We start from the raw sequence: 17435 nt of genomic DNA, 5'->3' as shown, positions 1-17435 counted from the left end.
TTTTGGAAAAGGTAGGCTTTAATAACTGCTTTTATCACCAGGTTAAGTCATGCAGTTACAAAGTAGTTAGAAATTTCTGAAAGTAGTTATTACAGTTAAAAAAAAAAAGCTCCTTCTTAAGCATATATTATCTAGCACTTCATTGGGACACTATTATTCAAAAGGCCCTGGCCAAGTAACTCCCAAACAAAACACTCGACCCAAGGTTGTTTTCAGCTCACTGTTAACAAAGCTGGGTGCAGAATGCAAAGTCTCTAAAGGAGAGAATGTTAAGGTAGGCCAAGAAGGGGCCATTGGCAATGCTCAGAGTTAGCCAGACTCCAAACAGGGGAGCTCAAGTGGTTTTTTCCTGGGATATTCTACTTGAATTACTGTTCAATTAGTCAAGACAATAGATCTTCAAAAGATTACAATCAATTAACATGATAAGGAGGTTACTGCATTCTTTGGACTATGTGTCATAATTACAGTTAGCAAATTCTGACAGTCTTAACAAAAATAGCCTCCATCACTTACAGGTATGAAGATAACTTAGTTCTTCACAGGGCTTTTTGTTTTAGCTGGATAACAATACATGACTGACAACTATAAATGATACTGTTTTATGATATAAAAATACTAGCTTTTTTCATTTATTATGTTTATAGGCATTCACTGCTTGAGTCAAGGTTAGGGTTCTTAAGTAATTAAAGGCAATTTATTACAGCAGCATGTACTTATTCTAAAAGAATAAAATGCATAAACAGAAACAGCTTTTCTTTTTGTTTCCAATCTGTAAAACTTTGCTGATGTAAAATACCAATAACTCACTTGAGGACCATGACACCTTCTGAAACCATCACATACCTACTTCTTAAATGTGTTAAAGTTACAGCACGTCCCAGACTTGTTCAGAGCAAAAGAAGCACGTAACTGACTGCTCCTGACTGTGCCTTCCCTGGCATGAACCAGAGTGAGAACTTTTATTTAAAGGGAAAATACCTAAAATGGCTCTCTGTATGTGACATATACTTTCATACTCATCAGATTGTACACGATCCCCTAATGTTAATTTTCTTAAGGGGCTGATTTGGTTTGACTTTTTGAGAATGGTGTCCATTATCTAATGAGTCACAAGAGAAAGGGATTTTTGTGGTTACATGTAAACTTGTGATAGGTCTGCAGAAGTTATAGGTGAAGAGGGTAGTGAGGAAGTCAGGCATGATCCACCTATGTGAAGGTCACACCAGCCTCATTGTACACTTTGAAGACTTTCTCAATGGCGTTGACATAAGCAGCTGTTCTCAGGTCCAACCCCAGGTTATACTTCATGGCTGTGCGCATAATTTGCTGAAATGAAAGAGAAGGTACAGTGAAGACCACCCTGATTCAAGCAGCCAGGCTATGAACACACAAGGCTCAGATTGGCCTGGTACAAATTACCCAGTCATTTCAGGGCAGATGTAGGCAGCCAAGCCAAACTACTTCGGCAGTAGAACAATTTCTAGGTAGGAAGACTAATTTTCTGGAATGATTAAGTCTAAGTGGCAATAAGAAGTTACCCTTTAGACATTCTGTGACCTGGAACAAGTTCATTTGACATACTTTATGTTTGTGTAAAAGAACTAACAATGTGCTGGGCAAAGTAGTTCATGCCTATAATCCTAGCACTTTGGGAGACTGAGGTGGGAGGATCACTTTAGGCTAGATGTTTGAGTGCTCTCAAACGCCTGAGCAAGAGCAAGATCCCCTCTCTACAAAAAAACAGAAAAATTGGCCAGGCATTATGGTGTGTCCTTGTTAGTCCTAGCTATATGGGAGGCTGAGGCTGGAGGACTGCTTAGGACCCAAAATTTGAGTTTGCAGTGAGCTATGATGTTGCCACTGCATTTTACTTCAGGTGACAGAGTGAGACCAAGCTTTAGGAAAAAAAAAAAAAAAAAAAGAATTAAGTGGGCTGGGCGCAGTAGCTCAGTAATCCTAGCGTGTTAGGAGACCAAGAGTGGATTGCCAGAGTTCACAGGTTCAAGACCAGCCTGAGCCAGAGAGGACCTCATCTCTAAAAAAACAGCTGGGGCTGGGTGGTGCCTGTGGCTCAATGAGTAGGGCACCGACCCCGTATACCGAGGGTGGTGGGTTCAAACCTGGCCCTGGTCAAACTGCAACAAAAAACAGCTGGGCATTGTGGCGGGTGCCTGTAATCCCAGCTACTGGGGAGGCTGAGGCAAGAGAATCGCCTAAGCCCAAGGGCTGGAGGCTCCTGTGAGCTGTGATGACACCGCACTCTACCAAGGGCAATAAAGTAAGAATCTGTCTCTACCCCAAAAAAAAAAAAAAAAAAAAAATAAATAAATAAAAAACAACAAAAAACAGCAGGGGCTCCGAGCTTGTAGCATAGTGGTTATGGTGCCAGCCACATGCCCAAAGGTTGCTGGGTTTGAGCCCAGCCTGGGCCAGCTAAACAATAATGACAAACTCCAACAAGAAAATAGCTGGGCATTGTGGTGGGCACCTGTAGTCCCAGCTATTTGGGAGGCTGAGGCAAGAGAATCGCTTAAGAGTTTGAGGTTGCTGTGAACTATGATGCCACAGCACTCTACCGTAGGTGACATAATGAGACTCTGTCTCAAAACAAACAAACAAACCAGGTTTGGTGCCTGTGGCTCAAGCGGCTAAGGTGCCAGCCACATACACCTGAGCTGGCAGGTTTGAATCTTGCCCGGGCCCACCAAACAACAATGACGGCTGCAACCAAAAAATTGCCAGGCGTTGTGGCAGGCGCCTGTGGTCCCAGCTACTTGGGAGGCGGAGACAGGAGACTCGCTTGAGCCCAGGAGTTGGAGGTTGCTGTGAGCTGTGATGCTATAGCACTCTACCCAGGGCGACAGCCTGAGGCTCTGTCTCAAAAAAAAAAAACCAAACCAAAAATCTTTTATTTATACCAAGTTGTGTGGTAAGGCAGCCTTCTATAGCCATACTTTAGTGGCACACTGAGCTGCAATCCAGTTTGGCTGACTACTCCACATCCGGCTAACTGTCAAACACCATTCTGTCCTAACCCGGCATTACTGTTTATTTCCAAAGCCTGGTAAACACATTTTTAAGACTGAGTAAATGATCATCAGTTGAGACTGAGAAGGCATGTGTTTTGCTACACACAAATGAGGACCATTTGGCAGATTATTTTCTATCAGCATACACACAGTCTGGCAGCTGAGATAACATGATTGAGCTGTATTTCACATCACTACCAGAGACACAAACAGCATCTGCATACATACCCTGGCAGAGCGCTCCATTGTATACGCCAAGCCAGAGTGCACAATGTCTTTCTCAGAGGCACCCTATTAGGAAAAAGAACACAAGTTTAACAAAACCACACGAAGACATGCTGTGTCTCTGTGTAAGATTACAAAGGATTCTCAAGTCAATAAACAACCAGACAGGCTCAGTACCCATAATACACTGGTTACAGCACTAGCCATATACACTGAGGCTGGCTGGTCGGACCCAGCCGGGCCAGTTAAACAACAATGACAACTACAACAACAACAACAAGTCAGGTGTTGTGGCGGACACCTGTAGTTCCAGCTACTTGGCTGGAACTGAGGCTGAGGCAAGCTGTGAGCTGTGATGTCACGGCACTCTGCTGAGGGAAACATAGTGAGACTCTGTCTCAAAAAAACAAAACAAAACAACAAGACAGACACACATAATTTCTGTACAGTATCAATATATAACACTTTGATATTTACTAAAGGAGCTGCACTGTAATCACGATTTAATTTTAATTATATTGACAGAAGGGTGGCACCTGTGGCTCAAAGGAGTGAGGCGCCAGCCCCTTATGCCGGAGGTGGTGGGATCAAACCCAGTCCTGGCCAAAAACCGCAAAAAAAAAAAAAAAAAAAATTATATTGACAGAAAACAAATACTCGTGCAATAGTATTCTGGTAAAATAATGAACACAGAAAAGTATGGACCAAGAAACATGAGGGCAAGTGGTGAGAGAAACACCCTTCACTGGCCTGAGATACCGACGTGCTGAAGCAACATGGTACACTGTTCACGTCCTGTGTAATTACCATGAACAGGAATACCAGACAGGGCAATCTAGTTAAATACAAAAGTGGCTCTGGGCAAGAATCTTGCCTGTGTATTTGGTAGTACCACCAACTATTAAAGCTACACAGCTTTTTAATTTTACTGGTGAGGAAACTGAGGATGAGAAGCTAGTCAAAGTTATAGACAGCTATCTTTAGAGCTGGGATATAATGCACAGCTTAGTCTCCGATACCAAGTTAGTGTATTTCTTTCCTGTGCTAATTACCTTCATCTAATTTGTTTCTTGGAATGTCTTCTAAAAGATTAAGGACAATTAACTATCACTAGCACTCATAATGATATATAGAGCTACAAAACACATATTTTGACAAGTCAATGAAAACTTAACGTGGGTCACAACAAAAGTTATCTTCACTGAAAATCATTCAATTCATACTGTGTTCATTTAAGAAAGTATATTTCTATAACATTTATATTAAGAAACATCTGGGTTTGGCACCTGTAGCTCAGCGGCTAGGGTGTCAGCCACATACACCGGAGCTGCGGATTCGAATCCAGCCTGGGCCTGCCAAACAATAATGACAACTGCAGCCAAAAAATAGCCGGGCATTGTGGTGGGTATCTGTAGTCTCAGGTACTTGGGAGGCTGAGGCAAGAGAATTGCTTAAACCCAAGAGTTTGAGGTTGCTGTGAGCTGTGACGCCATAGCACTCCAGCCAGGGCGACATAGTGAGACTGATTCAAAAAAAAAAAAAAAAAAACATCTGAAAACCAGGTGTGGTAGCATGTGCCTATTTAATCCTCGCTACTCTGGAGGCTGAGGTGGGAGGATTAGGAAGAAGAAACAGACTTGTTTTATAGGCAGAATACTGTGGGTTCTTTCATTTATTCACTTATCACTTATTTTTTTTTGTAGAGACAAAGTCTCACTTTATGGCCCTCCATAGAGTGCCGTGGCTTCACACAGCTCACAGCAACCTCCAACGTCTGGGCTTAAGCCATTCCCTTGCCTCAGCCTCCCGAGTAGCTGGGACTACAGGCACCCACCACAACGCCTGGCTATTTTTTTTTTTTGCAGTTTGGCCAGGGCCGGGTTTGAACCCACCACCCTCGGTATATGAGGCCGGCACCCTACCGACTGAGCCACAGGCGCTGCCCTCACTTATCTCTTATTGAGTACATACTATGGTCCAGACATTCTTCTGGGTATTAGGGACACAGAAGAGAACAAAATTAAAATTCTAAAAAGGGTGGGCATGGTGGCTGTTGCCTGTAATCCTCGCACTTGGGAGGCCAAGGCAGGTGGATTGCTTGAGCTCACAAGTTTGAGACCAGCCTGAGCAAGAGGGAGACCCCATCTTTAAAAATACTCAGATGTTGTGGCAGACACCTGTAGTCCCAGCTACTCAGGAGACTGAGTCAAGAGAATCACTTAAACCCAAGAGTTTGAGGCTGCTGTGAGCTATGATGCTACAGCACTCTAGTGAGGGTGACCAAGTGAGACTCTGTCTCAAAAAAAAAAGGCCGGGCATGATGGCTCATGCCTATAATCCCAGCATTCTGGGAGGCTGAGGTGGGTGGATCGCCTAAGTGCAGGAATTCGAGACTAGCCTGAGCTAGAGCGAGACCCTGTCTCTAAAAATAGCTGGGCATTGTGGCAGCTGCCTATAGTCCCAAGTACTTGGGCAGCTGAGGCAAGAGGATCGCTTAAGCCCAAGACTTTGAGGTTGCTATGAGCTATGATGTCATAGCACTCCACTGAGGGTGACAAAGTGAGACTGTCTCAACAAACAAACAAACCCCAAACAATCAAAAAAAAAAAATTAAAACTCTATTCTCATAGAATTTATATTCTATGGGAGGAGAGTGCATACACATGGACTTAAGTCGTAAGCCTAGATTACTAAAACTCTGAGTAGAGACAGAGAAGTGGTTCAGAGACTGAGGCCTTCCAACGTTAAGAGGGTGCAGAGCTGAAAAGGTAGTCGCAAAAGGTAGTGAGAAGAAATGACAAGTGAAGTAGGAAGAAAAATCAGGAAAATGCGGTGTCCCAGAAGTCAAGAGAAGAAAATGTTTCAAGAGGTTAAGTGACCAATTGTGATAAGAGTTGCTGAGAGGTGAAATGAGAAGAGGACTGAAAAATGACCCCTGGATTTGGCAATGCTGTCACTGCCAAGGACAGGAATGGTTCTGGTGGAGCAGGTTCAATTAGAGAAGAACTGGAGACACAGTATACACAACTCTTTCAAGGTTTGCTGCAAGGGTAACAGAAATGGTGATAACTGGAAGGTGAAGTGGGATTTGTATTTTTAAATTAAATTTACTTATTTTTTTTGAGACAGAGTCTTACTCTGTTGCCCTCGGTAGATGGAGTGCCATGGTGTCACAGCTCACAGCAACCTCAAACTCTTGGGCTCAAGTGATCCTCTTGTCTCAGCCTCCCAAGTAGCTGGGACTACAGGTGCCTGCCACAATGCCCAGCTATTTTTAGAGATGGGGTCTCGCTCTTGCTCAGGCTGGTCTTGAACACATGAGCTCAGATAATCTACCTGCTTTGGTCTCCCAGAGTGCTAGAATTATAGGCATGAGCAGTATTTGGTACACTGAGAGGAATGACTCAGTAGACAGAATATTGATGATGTGGGGAATCGGGGAAGACTTGAACAGTGTATCTGTGAGGGGAGGACAAGCCATCCAGTGCTCAGAACTGGGTTTAGGTGGAAACACCAGGAGCTGACCTATAGAAGAGGTGACACAGGCCAGAGTGTTCAGACTGCTACAATTTTCTTTGTGAATAGATACCAGGGTTATGAGCTGCTGTGCAGAGGAGTAAGAGGAGGAGAAAATATGATATAATCACTTAGGAAGGGCAGAGAATGAATGGAACATGGAAATGTGGTATGATTATTGGGCAGCTGGGGGCCCATTTGAGGTTAACTGTGTGGGTGTGAACTCAGCAAGGGCACCAGCTACAAGGGCACAGGTAGGGAAGAGGCAGATAGCTAAGATTTAGGTGTTAATAAGGAGTATGATGAGGCAAAACAAGACGAGGACGTGACTGTAATGAAGGAGCACGGAATTTAAGTTAGATAAGAAGAGAAGTGTGGGCGCTGGGGGAGGTGAAGGACAGGGTTAATTATGTAGGTCCTGGTAGTGCCAAAACAGGTTTAGGTAGGCAGGAAATAGCGCTGGAAAAAACTAGTTTGTTGGCAGTTCCTGTAGGTCAGTGGGCAGGGTGCCAGCCACATATACCCAGACTGGTGGGTTCGAATCTGGCCTGGGCCAGCGAAACAGAATTGACAACTGCAGTAACAAAAAAAATAGCCAGGTGTTGTGCCAGGTGCCTGTAATTCCTGGTACTTGGGAGGCTGAAACAAGAGAATCACTTAAGTCCAAGAGTTTGAGGTTGCTGTGAGCTGTGACGCCATAGCACTCTACCCAGAGTGACATAGTGAGACTCTGTCTCAAAATAAAAAAGCAGGCTCTGCGCTCGTACCTCAGTGAGTAGGGTGTCCGGCACATACACCAAGGCTGGCGGGTTTGAGCATGGCCCAGGCCTGCTAAACAACTATGACAACTGCAACAAAAAAACAATAGCTGGGCGTTGTGGTGGGTGCCTATAATCCCAACTACTTGGGAGGCTGAGGCAAGAGAATCGCTTAAGCCCAAGAGTTTGAGGTTGCTGTGAACTGTGACACCACGGCACTCTATCTGTCTGAAAAAACAAACAAAACCTCAAAAAAGCTAGGTTTTTCTTATTTATTTATTTTTTGCAGTTTTTGGCTAGGGCTGGGTTTGAACCCGTCACCTCCAGCATATGGGGCCAGCGCTCTACTCTTTTGAACCACAGGTTCTGCCCCCCAAAAGCTAGGTTTTTCAACTGACATTTATAAGACAAGACACTTAAAAAGTAACTCTGTATGGGGCAGCGCCTGTGGCTCAGTCGGTAAGGCGCCGGCCCCATATACCGAGGGTGGCAAGTTCAAACCCAGCCCCGGCTAAACTGCAACCAAAAAATAGCTGGGCGTTGTGGCGGGCGCCTGTAGTCCCAGCTACTCGGGAGACTGAGGCAAGAGAATCGCTTAAGCCCAGGAGTTGGAGGTTGCTGTGAGCTGTCTGATGCCATGGCACTCTACCAAGGGCCATAAAGTGAAACTCTGTCTCTATAAAAAAAAAAAAAAAATAACTCTGTAAGTGGTAAGAAATACCATCAAAGCCTCAAATTAAGCACTGAAAGCATTCAAAAAGTGGGAGACCAGGCCAGCCCTCGTATGTAGCTCAGTGGGTAAGGTGCCCGCCACATACACCAAGCCTGGAGGGCTCGAACCCGGCCTGGGCCAGCTCAACAACTGCAACAACAACAAAATAGCCAGGCTCGGCGCCCATAGCACAGTGGTTACGGTGCCAGCCACATACACTGAAGTTGGCAGGTTTGAACTCAGCCCGGGCTAGGTAAAACAACAGTGACACCTGCAACAAAAAATAGCCAGGCATTGTGGCGGGCACCTGTAGTCGCAGCTATCTGGGAGGCTGAGGCAAGAGAATCACTTAAGCTCAAGAGTTTGAGGTTGCTGTGAACTTTGACGTCATGGCACTCTACCCAGGGTGACAGCTTGAGATGCTAGCTCAAAAAAAAAAAAATAAATAAATAAAGAGGGAGACCAACCAGGCACAGTAGCTCATGCCTGTAATCCTAGCACTCTGAGAGGCTGAAGGCAGGTGGACTGGTAAAGCCCATGAGTTCAAGACCAGCCTGAGAAAGAGTGAGAAACTGTCTCTACTGAAAATAGAAAAACTAGCTGGGAGGATCGCTTGAGCCCAAGAGACTGAGGTTGTTGTGAGCTATGATGATGCCACAGCACTCTCTACTGGGTGGCAGAGTGAGACTCTGTCTCAAAAAAAAAAAAAAAGGAGACTAATTATCTTTTCTTTTCTTTTTTTTTTTTGTAGAGACAGAGTCTCACTGTACCGCCCTCGGGTAGAGTGCCGTGGCGTCACACAGCTCACAGCAACCTCTAACTCTTGAACTCTTGGGCTTACACAATTCTCTTGCCTCAGCCTCCCGAGCAGCTGGGACTACAGGCGCCAGCCACAACGCCCGGCTAAGGAGACTAATTATCTTTTAAAGAGGCTAAAAAGTTACTCATAGCTAGCTATCTTCCTTACTAGCTGCCTGTCCTCTGTGCTTCCTCTTCAAGTTACATCTGAGTAAGGACCACATGCCTGGCAGATGCTGGGTGGGGGGGGACCACCATGGGAGGGGGAAGCACCCTCTGGTGCACTGCAAGTCCCCTGTGATGGAAGGGAAGTTTGCAGACAACTCTGGCATGTAGATGGGACTTTCAGAGAAAGCCACAGAACCGTAGTGACGCCTAAACAGGGAGGGGGCCAGAGCATTCCAGAAAGGAAGACCAGAACTAACAGAGACTTGGGAAAGAGAAAGGTTTATTCAGGAACAGATAGTATCATGACTGGTTTGGTGGCACCTGTAGCTCAGTGGGTAGGGCGCCAGCCCATACATCCAGGCTGGTGGGTTCAACCCCGGCCCTAGCCAGCTAAACAACGACAACCCCAACAACCAAAAAATAGCTGAGGTATTGTGGTGGGCACCTGTAATCCCAGCTACTTGGGAGGCTGAGGCAAGAGAATCGCTTAAGCTCAAGAGTTTGAGAGTGCGCCATGGCACTCTACCCAGGGCCACAAACTTGAGACTCTGTCTCAAAAAAACAAAAACAACAACAAAAAAGACTGGCTAGAGCATCTTTCTTTTTTCCTTTAAACTAAAACCCTTAACTTTTCCCCATGTTGCAATATAGTCTTAAATTATTTTCCATGACTGAATATTTCTTTTTTTTTTTTGTAGAGACAGAGTCTCATTGTACCGCCCTCGGTAGAGTGCCGTGGTGTCACACGGCTCACAGCAACCTCTAACTCCTGGGCTTACGCGATTCTCTTGCCTCAGCCTCCCGAGAAGCTGGGACTACAGGCGCCCGCCACAACGCCCGGCTATTTTTTTTGTTGCAGTTTGGCCGGGGCTGGGTTTGAACCCGCCACCCTCGGCATATGGGGCTGGCGCCCTACTCACTGAGCCACAGGCGCCACCATGACTGAATATTTCTTAAGGTAAAACTTAGCCACTTCTCTGTCATTGGACTATTAAACCAAATTTAATTTAAAAAAACTGACCGAAAATAGTTTCATTGACATCATCATGCATGGACTCCTTATTCTTCTTTTGAGTTATTTTCTTAGGACAAATTCCCAGAGGGCAGATTATTATAGCACCAAAGGGCAGGGAGACTTTGATTTCTTCAAATTTGCCTTGTCATCAAAATAAAGGTAGAACTGTTTTATCATACATAGTGAGTATAATATTCATTAATTGCTTTTGTTAATTTAATACATAAAGGCTCAGTGCCTGTAGCTCAAGAGGCTGGAGTGCCAGCCACATACACCAGAGCTGGTGTGTTTCAACCAGCCTGGGCCTGCCAAACAACAACCAAAAAAAAAAAAAAAGGCTGGTGGGCGGCACCTGTGGCTCAGTGAGTAGGGCGCCGGCCCCCATATAACGAGGGTGGTGGGTTCAAACCAGGCCCCAGCCAAACTGCAACAAAAAATAGCTGGGTGGATGCCTGTAGTCCCAGCTACTCTTGAGGCTGAGGCAAGAGAATTGCCTAAGCCCAGGAGTTGGAGGTTGCTGTGAGTTGTGACACTACAGCATTCACTACAGACATAGTGAGACTGTCTCAAAAAAAAAAAAAAACCTTTTCTAATGTGTTTTCTTTAACCCTTGTGTCCATATAGCAATTTCAAATTTTCATATAGTTGTCTAAAGCTTACTTTTCCTTTTTTTTTTTTTTTTGAGACAGAGCCTCAAGCTGTTGCCCTGGGTAGAGTGCTGCGGCATCACAGTTCACAGCAACCTCCAACTCCTGGGCTTAAGTGATTCTCTTGCCTTAGTCTCCCAAGTAGCTGGGAGTACAGGTGCCGGTCACAACACCCGGCTAGTTTTTGGTTGCAGTTGCCATTGTTCTTCGGCAGGCCCGGGCTGGATTAGAACCCGCCAGCTCAGATGTATGTGGCTGGCGCCTTAGCCGCTTGAGCTACAGGTGCAGAGCCTAATGCTTACTTTTCTTTTTTTTTTTTGTAGAGACAGAGTCTCACTGTACCGCCCTCAGGTAGAGTGCCGTGGCGTCACACAGCTCACAGCAACCTCTTAACCCTTGGGCTTACGCGATTCTCTTGCCTCAGCCTCCCGAGCAGCTCTAATGCTTACTTTTCAATTACTTCCATTCTTTTAAAACTTATAATACATAATAATCCTTCATGATTGTTTAGAATCACTGTTAAGACATTTATTTGTGTTTCAAAAAGCTCTAAAAGCAGAATAACTATTTATTTTACATTTGTTACTAGTTATTAGGACTCTTACTCCATTTCAAAAATGTAACAGAAGGGAAGGTACAAAATACATACACATCACACAATTATGGTCATGCTGATCACCACCCCTCAACTCAAATCAATCTACCTGGCTCTGACTGAAGGAAAGAGCAGGAATCATGTGTAAAGTACTACAACTCTGGGATCACCACACTCACCGATATCCTGTCTTGGAACTCCGCTGTGGGTACAATGGGGATAGTTCCACCGTGCTTTCCAAATTTTCTTTCTAAACTCTCTTGAACAGACACTACAAAAAGCCAAGAAATCAAGATATTACTAAAAGAGAAAAAGTAGAACCAAAACTAGTCTCAAACTATATCCAAACACTAATAGCTTTAGAAATCTTCAATTTTAGATGTAAAAAGGTTAATCACTTTAAACTCAGTTAAAAAGGAAAGAAAAAGTTTGGCAATTTTCTATATAAATGTGAATTTAGGTCACTGCTCTGTTTCCATAACACCCATTATCAAGGGTTTTTCCTTGGCTCTGTTAAAAAGAAAGTGCTAAGAGAAAAAGAAATGCAAATAGTTGGCACATTTTACCTAGATTTCCAGAGTGGGCCGAGTACAGAAGCTCAGTTGGAGGTCTTGATTTTATTTCAGCTTAATGAGAGATTCTACTATTACTATGGAGCTTACTCTAGTCACAGAAAAATAAGGATTCTCATTGAAAGACTCAAAAAATTCTCGACACTAGATAGGCCTTTACCAAGAGCAACCAGAGACAGGAATGGATGAGTATCACAGTGGAGCTTGTGTTTCAAAATCACACTTTTTATAACAGTACCAACTTGTAGATTATGTTCTGGGAGTATTACATCACAGAATAAAAATACAAATATAAATATATTTGACAGAGATAATACACTGAGTATCTGGAAAGAAATTGTATACTTCTGGTCTAAGCTTCATTAGGTAAAATAATAAATTTTCTGTGCTGAGAGACTAAGTTCTCTAGGATTACCAAAGGATCACAAAGGAACAAGTTCTCTTAAGTGTATCTTTTTCCAGCCTTTGATGTGGCCCAAAAGATTAGTTTTGGAGAATAAGATTATTGGAACTCACTGAGCAAGTGGTAATTAGAATCCCTTTCATATTTGAAGGTCAAACGGCCATAGCTGACATGATTTAGATTCTTCAACCACTCAAAGTAAGACACTGTCACTCCTCCAGCATTCAAGTAGAGATCCTACAGATAAAAATGTGATAAGAGACAATGAAGAAATGAGAAGATGACAGTTTTAGTAAAACCTTAAAATCAACCTAAGTACTCCATTTCAGTATCAAGGTAGGCTACACTTTAAACTTCCTAAATCTGTCCTAGATAGTATATCAGGAATTTCACATTCAATTTAACAGAGACCCTTCCCAATCTATCTAAGGTTTTTTCCACTTAGGAAAAAAATAAATCCTTTTTTGTCTTCTTAATCAAGTATTTGATCAACTTTGGTTAGAGCCTCTCCTCCACTAAAAGTTCGCAGGCTAAACTCACTAGTGGGCACCTTACCAGAAGGTTAGCATTCCCTTTCCTATTCCCTGAGGATCATCTACTTTAGTTACATTAAATATCTTAAATGGCTTCAGCAAAGGAGGTTCTTTAAAATGCACTCTGAGCCCACACTAACTTCAAATAACCTTTTGATGTACACTTCCTCAATGAAAAACCTGAACATGTGTTCCTCATATTAGCTTTCTGAGTAAAATAGAAAGGGACACTTGAAATGTGCAAGGTTAGAATTACACAGAAAGTCTTAGGGCTTAAGTTAGAATAATATTTCTAACATACATATATATATCTCTCTCTCCAGACTTTTAAATTAAGGATAAACATATACTTATATTTAGTATATAAGTATGAAATCAGAATAAATGTTCACATTAAAGTGAAAAGTGACAGGCTTACTAATACCAACCATGCTTTCTAACTCTATTTTCTTTTTCTTTTTTTTTTTTTTTGTAGAGACAGAGTCTCACTGTACCGCCCTTGGGTAGAGTGCCGTGGCGTCACAAGGCTCACAGCAACCTCTAACTTTTGGGCTTACGCGATTCTCTTGCCTCAGCCTCCCGAGCAGCTGGGACTACAGGCGCCCGCCACAACACCCGGCTATTTTTTTGTTGCAGTTTTGGCCGGGGCTGGGTTTGAACCCGCCACCCTCGGCATATGGGGCCGGCGCCTTACTCACTGAGCCACAGGCGCCGCCCTCTAACTCTATTTTCTTTTTGCAGTTTTTGGCCAGGGCTGGATTGAACCCACTACTTCCAGTATATGGGGTCAGTGCCCTACTTCTTTGAGCCACAGGCACCGCCCAAAGCAAAATAAAGATGAATTCACTACAGTTTGGGAGGCTAATAATTCCTTTCTTCTTGAAAAACACAATTATGCATGATTCTAAATACATATAAAACCCAACGAACAGCAACTTGACAAACATAGATAACTTACTGGAATAACCATAATGTTCCTCTCCAGGAAGATCTTATCAGCTTCTGGAGTTGTTGGCCCATTGGCACCTTCAGCAATGATCTGGAAGAGAGCAAGGAACATAGAGAAATGCTAACAACACTGTCAAATCCCCTCCACTGAGGGCAAACGATGTGTGTGCATGAATGGGGGCTATAGGGAGAAGCATAACCATTACTGATTTCATTTAAAACTACCTTTTTTTTTTTTTAAAAGACAGTCTATGTCACCCTTGGTAGAGTGCCGTGATGCCATAGCTCATAGCAATTTCCAACTCTTACGCGATTCTCCTGTCTCAGCCTTCCAAGTAGCTGGGACTACAGGCATCTGCCACAATGCCTGGCTATTTTTTTCTTGCTGTTGTCATTACTGTTTAGCAGGCCCAGGCTGGGTTTGAACCTGCCAGCCTCAGTGTACAGGGCCAGTGCCGTAACCACTGTGCTACGGATGCCGCCTAAAACTACATTTCGCCTTTCTATTTCCCTAGATTTCTTAAATACTTTTTGGAATTTTGGTTTAAGAGGAAACCTTTGGTAAAAGTTGCACAACTCTGGGAATATAACTAAAAGCCATCAAATTATATTTACTTTAAATGAATGAACTATATGGCATGTGATTTATATGTCAATAAAACTTTTTTAAACAAAAGAGGAAAACTCAGTCAGACTTTTCTATGACCCTCTTAAGTCAGTCCACATTGATAATGTTGATTTCAGTTTCTATAACGCTTTCACCTTTGCTTTCACTTTGGGTGCATTGGATTTGGTCAACTGCTTCTCACTGGCAGCAGGGATGAGTATGTCACAGTCAGCTTCCAAGATGCTTCCTTCATAGGGCTTTGCCTTAGGGAAGCCCATAATGGATCCATGTTGCTGTAATGGATTTTTCAGTCAGAATTAATGGGTGCACCAGAGTTTAAATGTATGTACATATTGCCTATGATGTAAACATTTATTAAGAGACTTCATTAACTATACTTAAAAAAATAAGCAATGAAAATAGTTTTAAATAAAACTTATTTCAACTTCACAAGGTTCAGAGTGATCAAACTGTTCAAATATTAGATTAACGTACCAATTTGAAGTCTTCTAGTTCTTTTGGGTCAATACCATCTGGATTCCATATACTCCCCTCAGATTCACCAACACCAACACATTTAGCACCAAAACGATGTAAATATCTCATAGAGTGCAGGCCCACGTTACCAAATCCCTGTGAAGAACAGTTCCATATGACACAAAAGCTAAGTCTCAGTACAGATTAGATGAGTCATATTCTGATCAGTGTTAATCCACACTCTGTTGGTTTGGAAGCAATTCTCAAAGTCTTTTTGCCAAACGAAAGGTACTAATTCTGTACTCCATGATTGCATTAATGTACACAGCAATGATTTAATTAAAAAAAAAAAAAGAAAGAAAAGAAATGTACTAATTAGCTTTTCTTCTTTGTTTGAGAATGTGGACTGGGAATGGTGGATCATGCCCATAATCTAACACTTTGGGGAGGCCAAGCCAGGAGGATCATTTGAGGCCAGGAGTTTGAGATCAGCCTGAGCAACACAGTGAGACCTTGCCTCTATAAAATATTGAAAAAACATTAGCAGGTGAGGTGGTATATGCCTGTAGTCCTAGCTACTAGGGAGGCTGAGATGGGAGGATTGCTTGAGCCCAGGAGTTTGAGGATGCAGCAAGATATGACTGTGCCACTGTACTCTAGCATGGGCAACACAGTGGAGACCTTGTTTCCTCAAAATACAGAAAGATACATTTTCAAGTTTAAATACTGATCAAAAGAAGTTGAACTGGGAGGCCGAGGTAGGTGGATTGCCTAAGCTCACAGGTTCAAGACCAGCTTAAACCAGAGCGAGACCTTGCCTCTAAAAATAGCTGGGTGTTGTGGTGGGTGCCTGTAGTTCCAACTACTGGGAAGGCTGAGGCAAGAGAATCACTTGAAACAAAGAGTTTGAGGTTGTTGTGAGCTATGATGCCCTGGCACTCTACTGAGGGCGACAAAGTGTGAGACTCTGTCTAAAATAAAAGAATAAAGGAAGTTGGTAAGAGCCAGGCACAAGATGGCTCATGCCTGTAATCCTAGCACTCTGGGAGGCTGAGGTGGGTAGAGCTCAGGAGTTCAAGACTAGCCTGAGCAAAAGTGAGACCCCCATCTCTAAAAATAGCCAGGTGTTGTGGTAGGCGCCTGTAGTCCTAGCTCCTTGGGAGGCTGAGGCAAGAGGATCACTTGAGCCCAAGAGTTTGAGGCTGCTGTGAGCTAGGATTCCACAGCACTCTAGTGGAGCAAGAAAGTTAGACTCTGTCTCAAAAACAAGAACAACAGGCTCCGTGCCTGTGGCTCAAGCGGCTAAGGTGCCAGCCACACACACCTGAGCTGGTGGGTTCGAATCCAGCCTGGGCCTGCCAAACAACAATGATGGCTGCAACAAAAAAAACAAAAACAAAAACAAAAGCTGGGCATTGTGGTGGGCGCCTGTAGTCCCAGCTACTTGGGAGGCAGAGGCAGGAGAATCCCTTGAGCCCAGGAGTTGGAGGTTGCTGTGAGCTGTGATGCCCTGGCACTCTGCCCAGGGCGAAAGCTTGAGGTTCTGTCTCAAAACAAACAAACAAACAACAAAAGAAGTTGGTCTTTTTGAGTGTACTTGACAGACATTTAATTGAGTCTGTGTCACATGAATCATACCAAGGTTCAATAGAAGATATCTTACTCTGAAAATAACCACTCTAAAAAATTCCTTTAATAACAGTTATTAGGTTTTTTTTTTTTTTTTACCTGAACAACAAATGTTTTATCTCCAAATCCTGGTGTCATTCCTAAGATGCTCATGTAAGAAGCTTCATTGATGAAATTTTCAATACCATGGAAAACACCACGGCCAGTAGCAGAGATTCGTCCATGGATACCTCCTTGACTGATAGGTTTACCAGTAACACAGGCATGTGCATTAATGTCCTGTAAAAGAGAGTTATAATTTAAAGAATGAAATGTCAAATCCATTCTATAAGGAACCAACATAGCTAATTAAATTGTAAGCGCATTTTCATTGAACTAAAAAATACGCTCGTTAGAAGCGATAATGTGCTTAAAGTACACTTTTTTTTTTGGAGACAGACTCTTATTTTGTCACCCTTGGTAGAGTACCATGGTGTTACAGCTCACAGCAACCTCAAACTCTTGGGCTTAGAAAATTCTCTTGCCTCAGCCTCCCAAGTAGCTGGGACTATAGGCGCCCGCCACAATGCCCGGCTATTTCTTTTTTTTGTTGTTGCAGTTTGGCCGGGGCCGGGTTCAAACCTGCCACCCTTGGTATATGGGACCAGCACCCTACTCACTGAGCCACAGGTGCGGCCCTCAAAGTACACTTTTACTGACAGACTTACTCTTTCAGCTTTCTGTTCCTAGAAAATATACAATAAAGTAGACTACATGTGTATTCACCAATGGGAGAAACCAGAGTTTAGGAATTTATCAAG

The 17435-nt window shown here is 43.3% G+C and overlaps 1 protein-coding gene across 1 annotated transcript in view; it reads right to left on the bottom strand.

The window, feature by feature from the left end:
• GLUD1 (glutamate dehydrogenase 1) overlaps positions 1-17435 on the bottom strand; it is a 51185-nt gene continuing 33750 nt past the window's right edge. The window contains exons 6-13 of the mRNA XM_053583811.1: positions 16735-16914; positions 15025-15162; positions 14685-14822; positions 13933-14013; positions 12555-12678; positions 11646-11737; positions 3261-3323; positions 1-1329 (exon numbers count right to left, since the gene is read on the bottom strand). Coding sequence (XP_053439786.1) covers positions 1210-1329; positions 3261-3323; positions 11646-11737; positions 12555-12678; positions 13933-14013; positions 14685-14822; positions 15025-15162; positions 16735-16914 — 936 coding nt within the window. The 3' untranslated portion in view covers positions 1-1209. The remainder of the gene's footprint in view (positions 1330-3260; positions 3324-11645; positions 11738-12554; positions 12679-13932; positions 14014-14684; positions 14823-15024; positions 15163-16734; positions 16915-17435) is intronic.

Source organism: Nycticebus coucang, chromosome 3, assembly GCF_027406575.1.
Source record: "Nycticebus coucang isolate mNycCou1 chromosome 3, mNycCou1.pri, whole genome shotgun sequence".
Lineage (NCBI taxonomy): Eukaryota > Metazoa > Chordata > Mammalia > Primates > Lorisidae > Nycticebus > Nycticebus coucang.
The sequence above is the reverse complement of the archived record's forward strand: the minus strand, read 5'-3'. Positions and strand labels throughout refer to the sequence as shown.